Below are 22305 nucleotides of genomic sequence, written 5' to 3'. Positions count from 1 at the left end.
GCAAATGAGTTTGTATTTACAAGGATATATCAAGGCCTGGAAATTTGGACTTGCATCAGAGATAATGTTATGTTGGGCGAGTATCACCTAAATACAATATTTTTTTGGGACTCTTGATGTTAAAACTGACACTGACATGTCCAACAACTCAACAAATAGCTTAGATGTAGAAAGTGTTATTACGTAAATTCAAGAATCTTGAATCTTGAACTGACTTGATGTTACCTCTAGTGACCAGACTCCAGGTTTGTTTAGCTCAGCAGCAGACTAGTTGTGGGTGAGAATTGAAAAGGTTCATGTAAAGCAAGGGCAGCTGAACAGATGGACATTTCCTAATGTGATGGATGGACTGACATAAGTAGAAAAACGGATATTCTGAGAGAAGATCAACTAGGAGGAGCTTTTTTAAAACAGATGAATACCAGTTTCAGGCTCTTCAGTACTTTAAGGGTCCACAGACGCAACAGTCATGATTGTGCTTTGATTCTTTATTACATCTCTGCGTTTTGCCACCAGCGCAAACCCAAAGCTAATAAATAACAAACATGATCATAACACAATGAGAACTCCATTACAGATTTAAACAAGTGAAGCAGCAAGTATTCAACATGGAACTCTGCCACAGTAAAATAAATCTCACAAAATGACAAGAAAAACAAAAAGCAGATAAGGGCAGTCGAGTTCACAGCATGCAGCGTCTGTAAGGCAACTTGAGCATAGACAACACACACTGTGCGTTATGAAGGGCAATGTAGCACCATAAATTAGACTAAAAAAAGTAGAACAGACCAAATTTACTTTTGAGCCGTTCAAATGAGCAACTAGGCATCGGCCCCCTTTACATAAGAGTGCTATCAGTCTTTATTGTGGTACAAACAGGAATCTAGAAAGTTAAAGATATAAAGTAATATTCATCAGTAGGAAAGAAGAAAATGTTCGCCATTCCAATGATTTCTTTTCAAGGTGCATAAGCTGTAGGAACAAATTCATTGTGGTCCGCTAAGAAAAGAAAGAAGCTCGAAAAATACCAAAGGGAAGACGGGTTGGCTGGACGGCCAGGAGACCACTGTTCATACTTCTGATCCGAGCCACACCCACCAGCCCCACGGCAGCGGGACGTCACTCCAGGTCCTGCAGGTTGATGGTGCTTCCTGTGAACTGGGAGTTGTCTGAACCGTTGTCGTCGTCTGCCATTACTGCGGGCTCCTGCGACAAAACAGCCGTTCATCACTCAGGGACAACACATTCTGTATGAAAAGGTGCCTCCGCCTGTAAACACCTGCTCCACTAAGAGCGAACTCTATTTCACAATAAGCAAACTGTTCTTCTAATTGTTGTTCACGTCCGACCGTGTCTTTGCTTTCGTCTTACCCTGAACATGTTAATTTTACGAACAGCCGTTGAAAGTTATAATAGATACAGGTACTCCTCACTTAATGACCGAGTTCCATTCCTAGGACCAGGTCGTTAAGTGAATTGGGCGATAACGACCCGTGTTACTTCACGTTAAGGGGGCGTGGCCATTGCCAACGCCAGTGTACTAAATACTGACAGACTGCGAACGGTGATGTGCGATGAGATGCTTGATGCTGAGACGCTGCGGTATAGTACACAGAACACAATACAGACTGGTCGGAGAGCGGGTTGTAAGTCCGAACAGTTGTTAAACAGGTAGGTCGTTAAGTGAGGAGAACCTGTATACCATTCTGACTACCACTCTTATAATAATATATAATGTCAGCATAACTCAGAATTGGAATGGAGTTTTTCGCACTTCTGTAATGGGGAGACTTCCTGACCAGACTTTAATATGATGCCGTTGGCGGGTGAATGAGTACATACTTCTGCTTACGCAGAGGACATCAGTCGAGTAGGCTGTCCTTCAATGTAGCCCAGGTCACATTCACGTTTACACTGCTAGAAGACCACCTCCGAATGTGGTCTAAGCGATCGGATCTCAAACCACATTAGGACGCATTGGGTGTGTTTACACCTGGCGTTAAAGCTGTCCACTTGTGAGACACATGTTAATGCCATGTGTAAACAGGGTCCAATTCCATAACTTGTCCCTTGTACTTAAGAGGGAAGAATAATGTTATTAGGAAACAGTTGTCATGATAATTTCTCATCTCCTAATTTGAATACTTAAAATACAATGTTGTTAAGAATAGTTAAATGAATAAAGCTACACAATAAATATAAGGCTTCAAATAGACCATTACAATAACAAGATAAAATAGAAGCTTACAAAATGCACAGGGATAACATGTCAATGGGGAATTAAAAATAAGGGGAATCATACATTTTTTTTAATGTGTGAATCGTCCACATCCAGACACTGATGGAAACACAACTAAAAACAGCGTGGGAACAGTGACGACTCGTAACCTGGTTAAGATTATGTTCTGCGCATAACGCGTAGAGAGGGGGTGATCAGGGAGAGTCCCAGAGATGTATCCCCATTACGTACGGTTTCCTTCCAACCCATAGTTTCATTCCATAAGGAGATAAAAGATATAAAAGAACCTACATCTAAAATAAAAACACACTGTTTTGGCACAGCGATATCAGGCACCTCACCGCTAGCAGGTGCCTAAAATGCGCCCCACTTGCTCCCTCTTCAGGCCTGCCTCGGAATAGAGCCCTAGGCGGCCGCCTATCTCGCCTTAAGGAAGAGCCGAGCTGGCCCGGCCCTTTCGCGCTGCAACAGATGTTTTGCCATTCTGTAATTTTGTCAACCGATGTTTCGACTTCAGTGTCACTGAGTTTGGCTTTTCGATTTGCATTCTTGAGCTTCTTCGGGGCTCCATGGTTAACCATTTAGACTATTCGGCTGCACTAGTTAAACAAAATCATAATAAAGGGGGAATCATTTACCATGGGTATCCCTAGCTGCTGCCTGAGTAAATATTCACGCAGATTATGTAATTTTATGCAGATTGGAAGTGCAGTGTATATATCTTAGGGGTGGGGTGGGGGGAGAAAAAAATCGATATAGCATAGAATCGCGATCTTTTGCTTGGCAATATTGTATCGATAAACTGACGCCAAGTATCTATTTTATCATATAAATTGCAAATACAAATTAGTTTTTGGTACAAGAATAAAATCAATTCAACCAATAAAATATGTTTTATTGTGTTTCCAATGGAAACATTGCAGAGCGGGAATCTGCAACTAGGAAGTTCCAATGAAAAACTACAGTGACGACAACTAATGATATAAGGACCCACGGTCCTGGCCACACACTCGTTCCCAATGGGGATTTCAATGAGGGCTGAACAATTAATCAAATTCAAACTGACATCGGAATGTAATAGAACGCAACTTTCAAAATGCAAAGGCTGCAATTACAAAAAATATAAAAATGTAATGTTACACAATCTAACCAATAGGGCTGCCCAGGACCGGTTCTTCCTACAGGCGACCTGAATAAAAACCTGATCATGCACGGGATGTTTATACCACTACGGCACTGCTTGCTATACAATCGGTATCTAGCCGACCGAATCGCAACGCAGATTTGGTGCCATGCCCGAGCTGCCGATTGAAATATCCACTTTCCAGTTCTCCTTGACTCCTTGTGGCTGATGTTAGTCACACAGTCTGTTTAAAATGGGCTCACCTGCAGGATGTTGACAGGTAAGTCGACAGTGAGCTGAGAGTGTGAGCTTGAAGCCTGGGAGCTCAGCTGGAAGGCCAAGTCCCCATCACTGGCCGGGTCATCCTGAACACACACATTAGACATCTCCAATGCAGCGCCTTGCACACCTTATCACAGTCTCATGCCAAAACCATCAAGACATTTGTTGATGTCTCACCTGCAGCAGTTGGATCTGAACGTATTGGGCCCCGGTAACAGGGTCTCGGATTGTTAGCCCCCCATTTGCCGCTGTAACACCTTCGCCATAGCGAGTGCCCGTGGGCGCCAACGTCACAGAGGTGCTCACGGCCTTTCCTGCTTTACACTTTCTCTGGCTGGATCCTGGGCTGCCTGGAATCCAAAGAGCAGAGGACATCAATCCAACACGTTGCAGTGGCAGCAATCTGTACAGTAGGTGGAGATGAGTGGTGGAGACTTACTTGAGAAACCGGCTGGGCCTCTCTGCTTCTTCTTCTTGGCCAGCTGGATGGCTCTGTAGTCTGTCCTGGCTGAGCCTCCACTCTCCTGGAAGAAAAACAACACAGTCGATGTCCATGTTGGATCCCTACAGCTGCACCCATCGTTCTGCATTAAGGTATTGTACTGCACTCACCAGGAAGCTGCTGGGTGACACTGTGTTCAACTCAGTGTCTTTCTGGGGGCTGAAACTGCTGCTGTGACCTGGGAACACGAACTGGGTGAGGACCTTCCCCCCTTCCTGCGGGCCCAGCACCTCCACACAGCCCAGTAGGGGTCCAGTCCCCGCCTGGCCGCCCACCTCCACTACCTTGGAAGGTGAGGAGAGTAGCTCGGCCACAGGGGCCACGGTCAAGGAAGCCACGGGCTGCACACTCAGGACACCAGCAGGGGCAAGGGGGTGCGAGAGCGGGTGCTCTGCAGAGGGAGCTCCGGAGCCCTGCATGCCAAGGGCGGCCAGGGTGCCCAGGGCCTCTGGGGTGACCGACTGCACGTCGTCCAGGTTGAGTGTGCCCTGAGGGGGCAAAACGTCACCCACTGTTCCCTCCAACACATGGTGGGCAGCCATGTCACCCCCTGATGCCAGGACAAGCGGGTCTACAGCTTTGGCCATGGCGGTGGCCCCTGAGGGGTCGATGGTGAGGATGCCCGAGCTGACTAGTGCCATGTCCATGGTGAAGGCACTGCTTCCCCCGGTGCCGCCGACAGGCACTCCCACGCCGATGCTCGAGGGGGCCGCGGGACCCCCTGAAACGCTGGAGAAAAGGGAGCTGAGGTCCAAGTTGGCTAACTGGTCGCTCCCGGCCATGCCGGGCACCGTCACTGTGGTGGGGGTGGAGCTTATGAGCTCGCTGCTGGGGGTGAGTGTGGCCGTGGTCTCAATCTGGCTCAGAGCATCTGGGACAGTGAGAATGAAACTTAAGTGTTTACACTATCTGAAAGGCTGGATTTTTAAGAAATACTCCAAAGGTCAGTTTACAGGAAACCTCCATCAAAATAATGAAAACAAAATCAATCAAACAATCGCCACCATGTTATAATTGTTGCGACTTTATGGCATTGAATGACCAAATCAACATACTTTAACTTGCCACCCACTCCCCGAGAAGACAAGAGCCTACGTCACTGGTAGGGCTTTATCTATTTGGAATTTAACTTACATTTTATAATTGTATGACTGGAACCCAAGCAAAAGCAGGGTACTTTCTTTTTTATACCTTTGAGCCAATTAATGTTTAGACATCAAAAAAGGACGAGTACTAAAAGATTTCCACTTGTTTCTGTGATATGGAAAATTAATCTTATGTGCTGACATAACTTTCTTCATTGGTAGTAAAAATATATATTTTTTCTTTCCATGACTTGCAGTTTTAGCCAATTCCTGCAAATGTATGTACGTTTCGCAAGTTGCACTGCAAAATTTGAAATCATGCATTTCTGATAACCACAAAAGAAAAAATAAAACTGGGGCAAATCCTGGAGGTGGCATTCCAGCAGCATGTGCAGCTACTGACCTGCGGTGAGGTGGTGGTGTTTGAGCATGTGACTCTTCAGGCTGCTGCGGGAGGAGAAGTGTTTGGAGCAGTTGGCCACGGGGCAGCGGGTTCTCAGGGTGCTGGCATCCTGCTTATGCTTCTTGGAGTGGATGTACAAGCTGCTGCGAGCCGAGAACTTGGCATTACAACCTGGAGCACAAACACAACGGAACTCAAGCAGTGTAGCATCTTAAACATTTGAATACGGTGTCTGAGGTTTAACTGTGGCAGGGTTTCCCCAGAAAAGTTGTTAGGTCCAGTGGCAAGTATGGGCCAGGGTTGAAGGGAGGGGGTTTAAGAGAGTGATGCTGAGAGTGTGCCCATTAGGCACGGTGCTTTTTTTGTGTCGTTCAATAAGTAAATTCAGTATAATAAAATACTTACTTTTGTTTAAAAAATGAATAATAACCGAAAGAACCGGAGCCATAGAGGTCCCAGGTGCCCAACCCAATGGGATGTTTAAAACATCCCCCGCATGATCAGGTTTTGATTCAGAGTGTGCACAGAGAGGAGGGTGTATTCACAGACAGGTTCTTTTGAGAGCAAGATCAATGCGTTGATACAATTAAATACGATTTTACCCATTTTAAATACATTAAAAATAAATGTTAAATTTATTTAAATAAATAAAAAGACAAAAATAGAAAACCAATACAAAGCGCTCAATGTTATTTTGATAAAACAAAGGAAACATACATAAATAAAAAACTTTAGGCCCAGCATGGGGGCGGTCAATGCAATACACTGGGGGAAACCTGGTGTGGTTCTTAGAAATAACAGGTAAGGTTGCGAATCACCTTCTCTTTTTACTGACCTTCAGCGTGGCACTGGAAGGGCTTGGTGCCCAGGTGGGTGATGCTGTGGCCCTTGAGGTGCTCTGCCCGGGTAAAGGACTTGCTGCAGCCCTCCTCCGGACAGGTGAAGCGGCGGTCATCATCGTGCTTCCTGGTAGACAACTGTGGTTTAGTAGGGAGATACAAAAAAAAACCCCCAGAGAACCAAAAGGCCGCCGGGAAAAGGCTTACCTCTTGTGCCGGAGCAGCTTCGACATGCTGGTGAAAGACCAGCCACAGCCCTCTGAGTCGCAGACAAACGGCCGCTCTCCTGCAAACATGGCAGGCCGACCATAATTCATCAACTTGTATTCGGAAAGTTTGCCAGCGGATTAAGATCTTTTTGACATCACCAACATGGGGGGAAAATATGGCAATTAGCAAGAATACATCTGAGTAAACCAGTATTTTCTGGTTCTTCTTTTGAACCGAGGATCTAGAATTAACTCTCCCTCCAGCAGACACCAACGCAGGTAGTTTTACATTGTTATACGGTACACCGTGTCGGCATGCGAACAACAGATGCCCTAATGGGGGGAGAGCCTACCGGTGTGACTTCTCATGTGAATCTTTAGGCGACAAGCCTTGTCGTACGTCTTGTCGCAGCCCGGGAAAGTGCAGGTGAAGTGGCCTGTCTCTCGGAAGTGCGTGCGGTTGTGGGAGAAGAGGGCACTGAAGGTAATGAAGGTCTTCTCGCACCCTGGATGAGGAAAGGAGGGAGGAAATCCAACTGAGAAAAAGAACACAACAACACACAGCAAGAACATAACCTTCAACGAGGACTCCAGACACTTACCTGGGAACTCACACTTGTAGGGCCTCTGGGGCTCAAAGTGGACCCTCTGGTGATTGGTGAGCCGTGTTGCGCTGCGGAACCTCTCGCTGCAGATCTCACAGACGAAGGCGTTCTCCTGGTCGTGGACCTTGACATGGGCCTTCAGGTTGTAGACGGTGGTGAAGCGCCGGCCACAGCCCTCGAATTGGCAGGTGTGGGGCCGCTGCTTGTCGTGGGATTGGAGGTGGCGCTTCAACTTGTAGGAAGTGGCGAAAGCCCAGCCACAGCCCTCAACCGTGCACTGGTAGGGCCGAGGATCCTCCGCGTGGTTGAGAAGGTGAACTTTGAGCTTCTGCCGGGTGTCAAACGTGCACGAGCAGCCGGGCTCGGGGCAGCCAAAGGAGACCACCGTCTCCTTTTTGGATCTCACCAAATGCAGAGACTGGAGGTCGTCGATGGCGGCACAGTCCATGGCGGCAGTAATGGGTGTTTTGGGGCAGGGGGTGACCAGATCACCCTCCGTTATTGCGCACACCGTCCCCGCCTCCTGCTTGATGATGGGACAGGGGTCCAGGGAGGGTCCCAGCTCAGACAGCGGACTCCCATCCACCAGGGCCAACTCGTCAGTGACGGATAACCCAGTCCTGGCCTCTTCGTGCTGGCTAGAGGACGCCATCGCCAGCGTGCTGATCTTGCCGATGGACTTGGTGCCACTGTCGTAGTTGAGAAGAACTATGTCTTCGTGGTCCTTCACGCCCAGGTGTTCCTTCAGACTCACCATGTCGTCCTCCTTGTGCACGTAGCCCTCCGGCGGCGCGGCCAGTGTCAGTATCCCGTTTTCGATCGTGACTATGATGCTTTGGTTGTTGATCGTGATTGTTCCCGAGAAAGTCTCGCCCGCGGAGGCCACGTCGCCGTGGGCGTTCTCGTAGAGACCCGTCGCGTCGGGAACGAACTCGGGAGCGCCCACGGCCTCCGCGAGACCCGTGTTTTCCGCCATCGTCAAGGCGCTGCTTCCGTCTTCTCTCGGGGGTGGCGCGGACCCGTCGCCGGCCAGCCCGCCCTCGGTTTTCTCGGTACAAACGTGCCCGTTGGTTTTAGCGCCGTACTCGTTCGCCGAGCCGCCGCTGATAGTCTGCTCGAAGCGCTCTTCCTCCCCCTCGAAGAAAGGAAACGCCATTTGCATTATGCCACCGTCGCCGTGTTTCCACGCGCCTCTCGGACAGCAGTCCCGCGGGACGTTCGGCTCCCTCTCCCTCAGCGTGTTCACGTTACGGAGCCCGACGTTGGCGAAGGACGGGGTCTCGTTGTGTGAACCGCCCTTGGCTTTCTGTTGCGGCTTGGAGACGGACAAGCGGGTCCGGCTGCCATTTTCCGCCGACAGGCGAAGCGGAGCAGCGCAGTTGTCGCTGTCGCCTCGTCGCCCGCGAGCTTCCGCGAGTCCGTCCGCTTCGTTTTCGCTCCAAATAATACGAGGAACCGGCCCCGCGCTGGTTCCGAGCGGAGACGAGGTCGTTCCGTGCGGGGCGCCATGTTGAGAACGAGTGTTTTGGGCTTCGCAGAGCCCCTGGATTTCCATCTTGGTGTCCCTGTAGCAGCGGCACACAAAGGGCCCGCCCCGCTGCGTAGACGTGGTCCGCCGCACGGTAGCGCATCATTATTTTATTTTACTGATTTATTTGTTTATTTGTTTTGTTTGTCTGTTTGTTTATTTATTTATTGATTTAATGTTGAAATATACAATCTGAAAAGACAATTCACATTTTCAAAAGTGATTTTCAAAAATAAAACAAGAAAAAACGTGTTTTTTTTTTTTTTTTCATTTATTATTTTTTATATGTTTAATATTATCAACGGACAATAAGGAGAATCATTTGTCGGGCTTTAATAACAAACCAGCATTGACGATAAGTTATTTCTTGGGGTTCCTTTACATTATCATGGGATGAATAGTGTTATCGTATCAAATGCTGCGTTCCATTGTAACTCGGAAATTGGTTAATCCGAATGGGTAGTTCCCACTTCCGAGCTAAACGTATTCATTCTAAAAACCCTTACAGCCCGGATGTTAACGCAACAAAACATAAAAACCTAGTTTAGATCGAAGTTAGACATGCTTTCAGATAGGGGGGGAAAAAAAAAATCGAACACGTTGCGACGTGACGTCACGCTCTGTTCCATTATAAATGGTAAATGGACTCATCCACTCAAAGCGCTTTACAATACACGCCTCACATTCACCCGTTCACACACACGTCGATGGCAGCGACAACCATGCAAGGCGCACACCAGCTCATCGAGAGCACTTTAGGGTTCAGTGTCTTGCTCAAGGACACTTCGACACGCTGCCAGGAGGAACGGGGGTCGAACCAGGAGCCTTGATTACTGCACGACCCGCTCTACCTCCTGCGCCATCGTCGCCCAATACCCATTATAGAGCCATATACACCACAAATTCCAGATTAGCAGAGAAACATAAATACCATATTTAGGTGAAAGATGGATGACTGCAATATGAAACCTTTATTGGGTGGAACTCTTGAACTTACCATTTCAGAAGTTTGCACAACTTCCCATTGACATTTCCTTCCCTCAGAAATTTGATTGAAGGATATGTGTCGTTTAAAAAAGGGTAAAGTTCACCTCTCTCACTTGCCATTGGATACCATTGAAGTACATTTCTTACATTACATCATTGAAGCCCTCAGTTTAATTTCCATTAGTTGATATTAACTGTGTAATCGACTGAAGTGTAATCAATCCGCGCAGGTTTTGCTTAACACATACATTTAAGACACCTGTAATAGCAAAAATCTACAGAAATAGCTTCCAGGGATATTGAAGGGCTGTGTTATTCATTATACACTGTTGCACTTCTGTCTGTAACCGCTGAGTGGGAGTGTTGTCTAATCTAATAATTCAATTGGCAAGAAAAAGTCAGTGCCTATGTGGAAACGGATTAGGTGAGACTCAAACGACAACGAGGTATGAGCACTTGCATTCACCACAAACAGAGTTTAACACTTTTTTTTTTTTGCGCGAATCTTAATTCACTGTGAAGTCTTCCAGTCCGTGACAGCCACAACATATCACAACATAAACGATGATTGCAAATTTCCAGCAGCATTGGGAAACAGCGGCCTGTGTTTCCCAGTGTCAAAAAACCTTCGCCCCATCTTGGATCGGACGTCATTTCTTTATTTGATTCCTAATCAAAAGCTATAAAACATACAAACTCGTGAATTGTTTCCGACCAGCAACAAAAGAGACGAAACAAAAATAACCTATCAGAGAGAAATCAAATTGAGCGGGAAGACTGTTCACAAAACATTCGGTATGTCGACTGAAATGTATCAACACAGTCTCCATAAGCAGAGACCGCACTAGAATGGTTAAAGCAGTCAGCAGCTTAAGCATCATCGTCTGTCAAGGGACGTAGATATCGTCAACTGTACAAACGGTATACAAAGGCCGACATGCATCATATAAAAATAACCATCGAGTGGTGTGACTTGATGACTTGTGTATGTTTTGATCACACGACAAACACACATGCACGAACCGTGTCTTAAGCCTGCTTCACACCTCAAACGGCAAACGACAAGAACAAACCGGAAATCCATTCATTCCTATGGAGAGTCGGATTTTGCGTGCGAAAAGCTGCGGTGCGGAATTTCCGCGTCCGATCGAGGCTCCGGGATGCGTTCACATTTTTCAACGAAATTCAAGTTTTGTTTTTTTGTTAGTTTTTTTGGAATTGGCCTTAAAACTAAGTAAATAAGTCATGAATTTCAAAAGTCAGAAACATGGTGAATGTCCAGCTGAGCAAGCCACTCACTGTTGTGCTTGGGGAAAAACATCTTTCCCGTCTTCCCGACATATTTTGTGACGCAAAACCCAGGCGCAGTTCATCCGACGGTCACTAGGAGAGGATGCGACTGTCGGGTACGTTTATGCATTCGATGTGAACCAGGCTTTAAAAACACCGGTGTGATATAAATCAACTATTAATACATCTCCTATATATAGTTTGGATTATGTTGGCAGTCCAAGTGAGTGTACTGTACACAATAAAGAACGGTAGATAATAAGACATCTTGGTTTCAGAATCCAAAACCCTGCACGGCACACAAACATTTAGGAATGTCTGTTTTTTTTTGTTGTTTTTTTTCAAAGTTTGTTTTTTCACAACAAAAGTTATTAAGTCTCAACGACTACCGCTTTTGGCAGCGTGTCCGCCAACTAAGCATGCAAAACCACATACATTTTCTTGTATTGTGCAGTCATATAAAAATAGAATACTTCCGTGCACACACACTTTTGGGGTTTTATGACAGAAATAAGGCCACATGTCCATGTACTTTCTGATACTGACAATATTTCTACACGCTGACTCCTCTGTAGTCCAGAACAATAAATGATTCAATCTTGCTGCTATGATGTTAGTGAATACTATTGTCCCACAATTTATAGGTATTTTATCCCTACAATAAATATTGTTTTAGAACCTGTAACTTATACTATACATCTTTTTTTAAATGAATGTTAACGAGTTATACTACCATTTAATTTGTTTATTGCTAATATGTATAGCAGTTGTAGTTAAAAGAAAAATACATAAATAATAAATTCCAATTAGGAGCTTAGATATGCGACGTGCGATGGTGGAAAGTAGATTCTGCGATGGAGTAAATAAAAAGAATAAGTGCTTACAATAAGTGCCGAAGGTCGGCTGCAAACGTTTCAACTGCGCTGCATCTATCTGTCTGTGGAGGCGGGTGAGAGAGAGAGAGAGAGGAGGAAATTGAGGGAGAAGGCTAATGTTCAAGAGAACCTTGCCTCCTGCAAAAAGCTAAAAACAAAAGGGCACAAATAATCACCTCAAAGTGTTAAATAAATCCTCGTTCAACCTTTTTCTCAACCGTTGGGACCAGGTGGAAAAACCCTATGCATCACCGCCTCCATCAGAACAGGCTGAGTTGCGGAGGACTCTATCTCGCGCTCTCTTACCGGTGAAGGTGACCCTGAATCATTCCGCACATCCTTTTGCTACATGTGGGCTCGGGGCTTCTTGTTGATATAATAATAATAATAATAATAATAATAATAACGATAATAATAATAATAATAATAAAACAAAACAAAAACTCATCACACTGGCCGACAATTCTAATTCCAAACAGGTACCTACTCTTGGCGGGACACCGTCGCCCGACAGCCTCATGAATGATTCATCTCCAGACGGTGATCGGAGCCGAAAAAGTGAGAAATTGATAAAAGAAAAAAAAAAAAAAAAAAAAAAGGAAATGGGTCTTGAGATTCTTCGAGAGTACGCAGAGAGTAAGTTGATCAACCGGTGAGCCGCGCCCTCGTTGCGCGGTGCCGCTTCCTTTCTGACCCTCACACGTTCCACCATCAGATGCAACACCTTGAAAGATAAAAAGGTCTTACCAAACCTTACTATTGTGAAAAAAAAAGTCAATTTCATCTCCACGACTGAGTTACGGCGAAAAATTAAAAGTACAGGTGTGGGATGGCGACTTTGTTTTCTTACGTTCCGCCCTTTTTTTTTTCTCATTTTCAGCTTTTCACATTTATTAGTTCCAAGTGAAAACTTCCCATTTTATTTTATTTTATTTTATTTTATTTTATTTTTTTCCCTGAGGAAAAACAAATTAAACGAGCAAACGCGGGGGAAAAAGGATGCAGGCTTCTCACGTCACATCTTTCTACAAGTAAATTGACACACGATAGCCCCTGCTACTTACAGTATTTTCTATGGTGTACTTAGGAAAACCCTCATCGTTACCGCCAACGGCATCGTCATGGAAACCGAAAGTGGGCTGGATGGAGAAACACTCTGCCTCAGAAACCGCGGAGAAGTTGCTGCATGCGGTACGTAGCTGGAGGAGAGAGACAAGCTCACACAATGGGTTTTTTTCCATAGGAACTGTCTCGGCCCTTTCCGGCGGTTTTTGTAGCCAAGGCCGGCATCAAAGACTCCAAGGAAGGGGTTAAAATAAATGCAAATTTTCACTTCCGTTTATGGTGTCCGTCCCCCCCATTCCCTCGTACTGAACTTTTCCAATCGTTTAGTCTCTTCAGTGACTACACAAACACACGCACGCACGCATGCACACAGGCACACACACACACACACACACACACACACACACATAGACAATACAACATCTTCCCTTGCTCAAGTCCTCAAGCTGCCTCCTCCGCTCGGCTTTCAGGTGTGCGTGCTGCGCCCCTTAGGGGCCGGGGCGGTGGCGGTGGTTGTGGTGGTGGCCATGCCGCCGGGAGAGTCTGAGGTGGCTGGCACGGCGGGCCGCGGCTCGATCCCCCGACTCTTCATGAAGGACAGCAGCTGGTCGGGGATCTCTGCCAGGACGTCCTTGGCCAGCCGCGCCATGCTCAGGACCTGGTTCCCCGAACGGTCGATGTAGTCCCGGAATGGGACAAACTAGACCGGGGGAGGGGATAAATAAATTGAGGTAATGTCAATGTACACCTGTTTTTTCTCTTTGACTTAATCACTGGACTGGGTATCAAAACTGTATACGTTCATGGTATTATCAACCAAACTGCATTGAGAGTAAGGTCCCAGATTCAAGCTAAAAATAGAACCCCTTGTACAGCAAGAGTAAATGTGCAATTCTCTTTTTGTTGCAAGGGAAGTTTTAAATAAGGTGATGGGGATGTTTTTATCGAGGCGGTTGATGACCTTTAACTCTGCATTTCAAAATAAGAAATGAGAAGGAAAAAAGGAAAGGATCTCTATAAAAGTATCCATTAGGAGCAAACATTTTCTGAAGATTGCTGACGATGGAGCTTTTTCTTTAGAAAAGAGCTGGACACTAAAATGTTACGGAAATGAAATGTAAAAGAGGACAAAGCACTAATAAAAAATCTTTGCGCATTTGAGCAAAATGTGTGTTATTTTACCATAACTATCATGGTAAACTTCCAAAATATCTTCAGTTAGGCATGTAACTTGCAATTGTAGATTATGGTTTCAATGTATTAGAAACCTTATGGAGACTTTACCTGGACGATGTCTCTCTCAGCAAAGCGCCCCCTTGAGGAGACCCTCACTTCATCTCCGTCAAGCTCCTCCATGGCTGCGAAACGAAAGGAAACATTTCAAATGAATCATTTTATACTTAAACCCACCGCTGTTAAGGAGGAGGATAAGATTCCATGTAGCGTGTAGACTTGCCAATAATAAATGAATACATTTATGAACCAATAGCAGCAGATGCCTAAGGCATAAGGTTGCTGTGTCCTCCCCCACCAGCTCCAGCTGCGGGTCAGGCCTCACAGAAGCCCTCAGAGACCTCCAGAGGGTCCAGATCAAGGACGGTGCTTACGTTCTGGACCGATTTTCACGAGCAGAGAGAGACGAAGGAGGTACGATTGGATACTCAGGGTACAGACTCATTGAGAGTCGTTTCTGCATGGTTTTCTTGGCGCTATGATTTCCTCGTCACGGCGAAGAGCTAGAGGAAAGCCGTGGATGGTATGACATGAAGAAGAAACGAAAAGGAGTGAGGAAAATACCTACATTAAAAAAAAATGAAAATAAGAGGAAAGCAGAGGCGGGGTGCATTAGGATCGTGGTTCGCGAGGTGGGGGGGGTGCCAGGGAGTTATTTGACAGATGTTGGTCAGCCGCAGCTGGGGAGGGGGAACGAGGAAAGCCAGAGAGAGGGTCTTGGCAAGACATCGGTGGTGAAAGAGAGTGAGAGAGACAGGAACAGGTCCCAACGGATGGAGACACAGAAATCAGGATCAAGAGCGAGGGACTCAAAGGAATGAGCATGTGCATGGATTTGTGTGTGTGTGTGTGTGTGTGTGTGTGTGTGTGTGTGTGTGTGTGTGTGTGTGTGTGTGTGTGTGTGTGTGTGTGTGTGTGTCTGTGTGTGTGTCTGTGTGTGTGTGTGTGTGTGTATGCGTTGGGAGGGGGTGTTGAGAATGAAACGGAATAATGATTTGAAAGACGAGGATATCAAGGCTGGCAGAGAATGAGGCACTGTTTGTTGGAGGGGGTCTGCTGGATTGTGTAAATTAGGCATCAAGCTTGCTTGCTTGTGTGTGTGTGTGTGTGTGTGTGTGTGTGTGTGTGTGTGTGTGTGTGTGTGTGTGTGTGTGTGTGTGTGTGGTCTAATAATAACACAAGACATAATATGTGCTGTATGTGCACTACATGTGCAATAAAAAAAGCCTCTCACCCAGGGTTCTCGTGCTTAAGTATGGACTTGGTCTCGAGTCCGCATTTTGATGGACTCCATCTCTCTCTTGGATTTGACAGTTAAGTCTAAAAGTGCCTAGGCCTACTAGCATGCTACTTAGTATGAAAAATTAGTATGTGAACATACCTATGTGTCTGAGAGCAAGTATGCTCAAATAGTATGCAGAAATTCCCATTTTATGAAATATCGTAGTATGCAAATACTCCACAAAAAAAACATTATTCTTAGGACTGGCCGATATTGCCAAAATCAAATATCACAATATGTTTTGACGAATGTCTCGGTATCGATCATTTAGACTTTATTTGGGGGTGACTTTTGTAAGATATTTACACACAAGAAATATTTGAGAAACAATCATTAGTAATGTGGATATAATAACTTTTAACTATATTGTAATTTACATTAACCAAAATCCCAGACAATATCTGGTCTCATATCATGATGTCAATATTATATGGATATATTGCCCACACCCTTATGGGCCAGCCAATCTCAGAGTAGAATTCCCCATGACTTTTTTGTTAACACATTCCATAACAAGCCACCCACAAGTTGCAAGTCTTTAATTCACCGTTTCAGCTGCGGGCCAATAACTGCCCGGGACCTAGGCACATCATTAGCTCAACAGGAAGGGTCATAGGATGTCACCCGCCCTGCCTATCCCGCACTCGCATGGCTCTGGGACACTGGGAGGCAAGCGGGTAAGGTAATTGCAGACTTCTCTCTCACTCCATGTCAGCATCTGCTTGAAAAAGTCCAAACTAGCAAGAGGTCTCCAACTATCAGGTTTCCAACTATTTCCCCCGTAGCAGTGGCGCTCACAAGCAATATACCACCTCCACTTCTGATTCGGTGACAAGCATTTACATCTTCATACTTAACACTCAATAAAACAAGTGATCTCACACACATTAAAAATACAAAAATGTGCGTAAACGACACAAGGTGCTCGCACAGCCGGGTCGCAAGGGGCAGCACCACAATCACGATTCTGGGTCCTATAATTATATAGTAGAATGAATTATCTGTGTTGTGACAATATCTTGAACTTGAAATTGAACATCAGATTCTCTACATACACCCAAAATCCTCCATCTTCTGCCAAACTGGACTGTAACACACTTCCGCAGGATATTGTGTATGGTATGTATTTAACTTTATATGTCTATCTATGTATATGTCTATATTTGCATTGCATTTGATATATAATCTGTCTATACACAGTTTATTTCACACCATTTAAGATTTTATTTTAGTATTTTAGAAGTTGTTGTAATAGCCTATCTTAAGCCTAATAGTGTATCTTAGGTATATATTTATATCAATTAAAATCTTAGCCTTACTTCTATATTGCAAGTGCTTTCAGGTGATTACTCAGGTTTATTGCTTATTCATTCACTATTTGTGTTCTAATTAATGATCTAATTCTTATATTATAATAATAAACTAATAAACAAACTATATAATAACTGTCTAACTGTCTGTCTGTCTGTCTGTCTGTCTGTCTGTCTGTCTGTCTGTCTGTCTGTCTGTCTGTCTGTATATCTATTTGTTTGTCTGTCTGTCTGTCTGTCTGTCTGTCTGTCTGTCTGTCTGTCTGTCTGTCTATCTATCTATCTATCTATCTATCTATCTATCTATCTATTTGTTTGTCTGTCTGTCTGTCTATCTAACTAACTAATTATCTATCTCAGTATTGATAGCTCTGTAGCTCGATACTGTACCTCTGGAAATGATCACTTGGGCAATACGTCAGCTGCTCCACATGGTAATGACTCATGTATCTTTCCTCTACTTTTCAATGTTTAATTTTACTATTACTTGATTTCATAATTTAACTTTAACATACTAATCCAGTCAAGTCTTACATGCAGTATATAACTGATATAGTCTGATATATATAACTTTACAATTACATTTTAAATGTGCTATTTTACTTTGATTATATATATTTTATTTTATTCTTTTGTCATATATGTACAGTGTGAACCAATTCATTTTCTATTTAGCTTCTGATAACATTTCTGAATACTTATATATATATATATATATATATATATATATATATATATATATATATATTTTAAGTAACACAGATAGACACAGGGGATAGAAGAGATACAAGGAGGGTGTCAACGAGGTGGGCCTTTTCATTTGAAAAGCCCCGAGTGTGTTGGGGTCAGAGTGATGCCGTGGGGGTCGAATCAACCGTCCGGCAACTCAATGTCCACACAATGAACCACATTTTCCACACATGAATAAAACAGGAGGGGCGCTTAATTTATCTTACCTAGCCAGGAAGGTGTCCACTTTTGAGACTGCAGAGGGTACACCAAAGCACACTGAAATTGGTTTAAAAACCTGAAACCCTGTTTAATATGCATCGCAAAGTGCCGGGTGTTGAGCAGAGTGACAAAGTTCTTAAAGCCATTAAATAGCACTTCGAAAGAAATTGCATATTAATAAGTAAAATCAGCTCTGATTCTAGTTATTATATGCATTCTATATATATATTACATTCAAATAACCTTTTTCAGGAAAGATGTTTAAAAGGTGTCAATCATCAACTGTACATGGTGAAACTTAAAGGGAAAATCAGATGGATTGTTAATTCAACGACACATCAAACATTACATTTGTTATTATTTTGTACACTTAAATCCCCCGCAATCTTCCGATTACTAGACAACCTACCCCCTCCCTCCTGAGCACCTTGTGCACTCATTTGAGAACAAATTAAAATCAGCTTCGAAACAATCTTGTCCGTACCCACGAAAAATGTGTGTGTGTGTATGTGAATGTGTATGTGTACGTGTGTGTGTGTGTGTGTGTATGTGTGTGTGTGTTTGTGTGTGTGTTTGTGTATGGGTGTGTGTGTGTGTGTGTGTGTGTGTATGTGTGTGTGTATGTGTGTGTGTGTTTGTGTGTGTGTGTGTGGGTGTTTGTGTGTGTGTGTGTGTGTGTGTGTGTACGTGTGTGTGTGTGTGTGTGTGTGTGTGTGTGTGTGTGTGTGTGTGTGTGTTGTGGCGATTCTAGTGCATTCTAGCCACCCCAGATCTGATAGGTAATTTGAAACGTGTTGAAATGAACGTTGTTTGTCCACCACTAACGGTATGCCCCACCATGTTGCTGTGACATGCCCGATATGAGATGTATAAACTCCACCCCCCACCCCCGCCCTACCAGCAAGGTTTTGGTGTGCCACCCTAACATTTTCTGTAGTCCAATCTGGCCACCCCTATGAAACATTTCTGGTGACTCCAGTGGTGTGTGTGTGTGTGTGTGTGTGTGTGTGTGTGTGTGTGTGTGTACGTACTTTGAAAATGCATAAAAAATTAAAAATAAACTTGTTTCCCCATGTTCCCCATGTGAAAAATGCATCTTGTGTGTTCTTTACTGGAGAGGCAGGGGTTAGTGTCTGCGTTCCAGTCCATTTAGTGAAACCTGGCTAATATCAGCGCACCAACTAGTAGTGCCATTCCCTGTTTTTAGCTCTACCGTAGACAGGCTGAGGAGTGTAATTGCAAAGTTGGCCGTGACGTGCTATTAATAAACTCAAACTGCCAATCACCTTGTCTCACACACACACCACGGGGTCTCATTCTCATTCATCTCATTATTTTTTTGCGTGAATGGGCATCGAGATTTTGTTAGAAACAGCTGTATTATATACCGACTAAAATAGGGGTCCTCAACCCAACAGACCCCGTTTTAGTCGGACTGTTGGAAGGGGGATGTTGATGAGGGAGCGTTTCTCCCAGAGAGACGCACAAAGGCTGAGTGAAGAGTTTTTTTATGCAGGGTTTTGTTTTCAAAATCCAAGTATCAATTGTCAACTTTTAATAAAATAAAATAATAGAAGCCCAAATAATAGACATATTTAAGGGGGCACCACTGTTTGGTTTTAGTGGGGAAAAAGAAGACAAGAACTCCTTTATCAACATTATTTTTTATAATCACGGTAGGAGGATAACGCAGTGTGGCAGACAGAGGGGCTTGGTTAAGTCACGGTCTGCGGATGCCAGCACGGGCTTCTCCCCGCGGCGACACACCTGCTACGAGTCGGGGAAATCAGCGCCCCAGCGGCGCTGATTGGCTTGACTCGGGGCAGGAAGTTTTCTTCAATGCGTGCTTATCTTTCAGTGAGGCGTGTGTGTGCGCGAGTAAAATGCTGCTGCAAAGAGCCACCGGATTTGGCCTTTTAGTTTCACCAAACCAAGTAACCCTTTGCTTCTTACTGTAATAAAACAGTCCGTAGCGGCCATATTTCCCAAATATTCAGAATAAACAAGGATGGTCGGCATAAGGGTGGCAGAGGGATTTGTTAGGGCATTAGGCATGTATGTAGGTAGCCATGTCTGTAAGCATTTATCTTGGACATGGGCTTTGCAATGTAACTGACTGAGAGTAGATCGCTATGTCACCCCATGTCCCTATTGTGTTAGGTTACCCTTGGTTAAAACTGCATAATCCAAACATTGATTGGGAATCAAGCACCGTTTTAGACTGGAGTTCCTTTGTCCATGACCACTGTCTCAGACAAAATACAGCGGTTCCACATATTATGTCCGTAGCTGTCAGTTCCTCTGAGTATCCTGACCTCACCTGAGTACTGTTGGTGTACCATCACCTCAAGGAGGTCTTAAGTAAGACTGTCCAGTCCACATGGAGTAGGCTTGGGTGGAGCATGCCCACAACACCCTGCCTTCATCATCAACCGATCTTTCCCTGTTTGAGTGCACTTGGGTACCAAGGAATTGGCAGTCTTTTCCGTCTGAACCTGGAGGAAGGCTCGGGCAACTGTCCCCCATGTGCATTTATTCCCTGCCCTCAGTGTGTCTTGTTGCTAGTTTGTCATTCCTTCTACGTTTGATGTTACCTGGCCCCTTTGAGTACTACCTTCTCAAAGTTTTCTGCGTCCACAGTTTCCCTATTGTACTCCAAGTAAAATTATTTAGTGTTACCTAACCTTGCCTTTGTCTCTGTGTCTGCATCTGGGTTCTACCTTCGTCCCTAGTTGACCAATGACACATCACTTGAAGGGCGGTAGCTATTAAAAAAAAAGGCCTCATTCACAAAACATTTCTAAAATTCTCACTGGAGCGTCTCTTAGTACACATACAGTATATGAGAACATAAATTAGCTGTAAACATTCCATTAGTCCCTGGTTTGACAGCAAGCCATTGAGTCCTTTATAAATTACCCTTAATCACTTTGAACAAGCTTTGTTAATATGGTTATAATCAGAAGCTTATTAGTTCTACAATAGGAGGTTTGGCAATACTGGAATGATATACAACAATATTCAGACTCAGTAGAAGCCACCTCAACAAACATATATTTGATCAACACAAGGAACAAATTTGCTTAAAAAAAAAACCCCAAAAAAACCCTAACTGATTTGGTCTCTGGTCCCAATGACCAGAGACCAAACACACATATTCCATTGGGAAATGGCTCTATTGTCTGTCTGTACAGTATGTGTGTGTGTGTGTGTGTGTGTGTGTTTCCATGTGCATGTTATACATACATACATATCAACATACATACAAACAATACATATCACACGATACATATCAATAATACAGAATATGGATGCATTGCAGGCATGTGCAGGGCGGGGGGGGCACCTGACCTTTTGCCCCTTGATGTCCATGGTCCCCTTTTATTAGGCTTGTTTTTCAAGTGTGAATGGCCATCGAGGTAGCGGATTTTCTAGGCAACATATGCATATTTTGAGGTGAGGAACGTTGGGGCACTCATGATCTTTACTCACCTAGTTGTTCCTATGTCCCATTTCTCCAAATAAAACAAATTACAACAATGTGCTCAATTTCCTTATTGAACGTTTCTGCATGGGCTTGATCCACTGTGTATGAACACAAATCCATATGTGCATATGTATGCATGTTTGCAGGCATATGGCTTGTCTCATGCTGAGCTTGGCAGTGTGACTCACTCCAGTTGCACAGAAGTTCTTGCCAGCACTTGACAAATATACAGACACCGATATTTATTAAAATAAAAGAATAATGCACAAACACTCACCGTCAAACTCAGCGGGGCCCACCCCCACTATGATGATGGACATGGGCAGAGCAGATGCCTGTGGAGAAGGTACAGAAAATGGCTATGAACCATGCTATTAACACACACACACACACACACACACACACACACACACACACACACACACACACACACACACACACACACACAGACACACACACACACACACACACACACACACACACACACATTTACACAAGTCATTTACTTACGAATACTCATATATCATATCTCATATATCAACATAAAGCACCCATATAATTTGGCTTAAAATTAATCTTAAATTAATTTCATGAATTAATGAATCAACCCAGGCCTTATTAAAATGTTGCTTCTTGTCATTAATACCTGTTTAATCTCCTTTTGAGAAACAGGAAGCTCACGTTATAGTCATGTGTTTTTTAGTGTGTATTTAGAATATGTTTGAACAGTAATTTTTGCATGTTTTTTATAACAACTTTTTGCAATTTCCGCAGTATATCCAAAGTGTAACGTTGGCTACAGTAGGTTGGCAGTGGGAAGCAACGCAACTTACTATCTCTCGTCTCTTACGCTAGTACAGATGTAGCCAAGAGAGCTCATTTGAGGAAGTGCAGTAGAAGTATAGCCCTGAAAAACCTGATAAAATGCACAGTTAGTGACCTTATTTCTTGGTAAAATATATGAAGACTCAGGGGCAAATTCACAAAGCGATTGCGCGGCTTTTGCGTCC

At 44.2% G+C, this 22305-nt stretch overlaps 2 protein-coding genes across 2 annotated transcripts in view; both read right to left on the bottom strand.

The window, feature by feature from the left end:
- Positions 1 to 467: 467 nt before the first annotated feature.
- Positions 468 to 8842, bottom strand: LOC307230268 (zinc finger protein ZXDC; the record flags this gene model as incomplete). Its single annotated transcript, XM_080000520.1, has 10 exons — positions 468 to 1206; positions 3626 to 3727; positions 3822 to 3994; positions 4084 to 4168; positions 4257 to 5017; positions 5635 to 5805; positions 6470 to 6600; positions 6681 to 6759; positions 7036 to 7188; positions 7285 to 8842. The coding sequence occupies 10 exons, from the start codon at positions 8840 to 8842 to the stop codon at positions 1120 to 1122; spliced, it is 3300 nt and encodes a 1099-aa protein (XP_079856646.1). The 3' UTR covers positions 468 to 1119.
- A 3631-nt stretch (positions 8843 to 12473) lies between these two features.
- Positions 12474 to 22305, bottom strand: part of LOC307230148 (copine-9-like) — a gene marked incomplete at its 5' end in the record, with an annotated part of 130339 nt that continues 120507 nt past the window's right edge. The window contains 3 exons of the mRNA XM_080000374.1: positions 12474 to 13732; positions 14317 to 14390; positions 21573 to 21630. Coding sequence (XP_079856500.1) covers positions 13499 to 13732; positions 14317 to 14390; positions 21573 to 21630 — 366 coding nt within the window. The 3' untranslated portion in view covers positions 12474 to 13498. The remainder of the gene's footprint in view (positions 13733 to 14316; positions 14391 to 21572; positions 21631 to 22305) is intronic.

The sequence above is a fragment of the Zeus faber genome (genome assembly GCF_960531495.2).
Source record: "Zeus faber genome assembly, chromosome: 5".
Lineage (NCBI taxonomy): Eukaryota > Metazoa > Chordata > Actinopteri > Zeiformes > Zeidae > Zeus > Zeus faber.
This window is presented reverse-complemented; position numbering and strand designations above follow the sequence as displayed.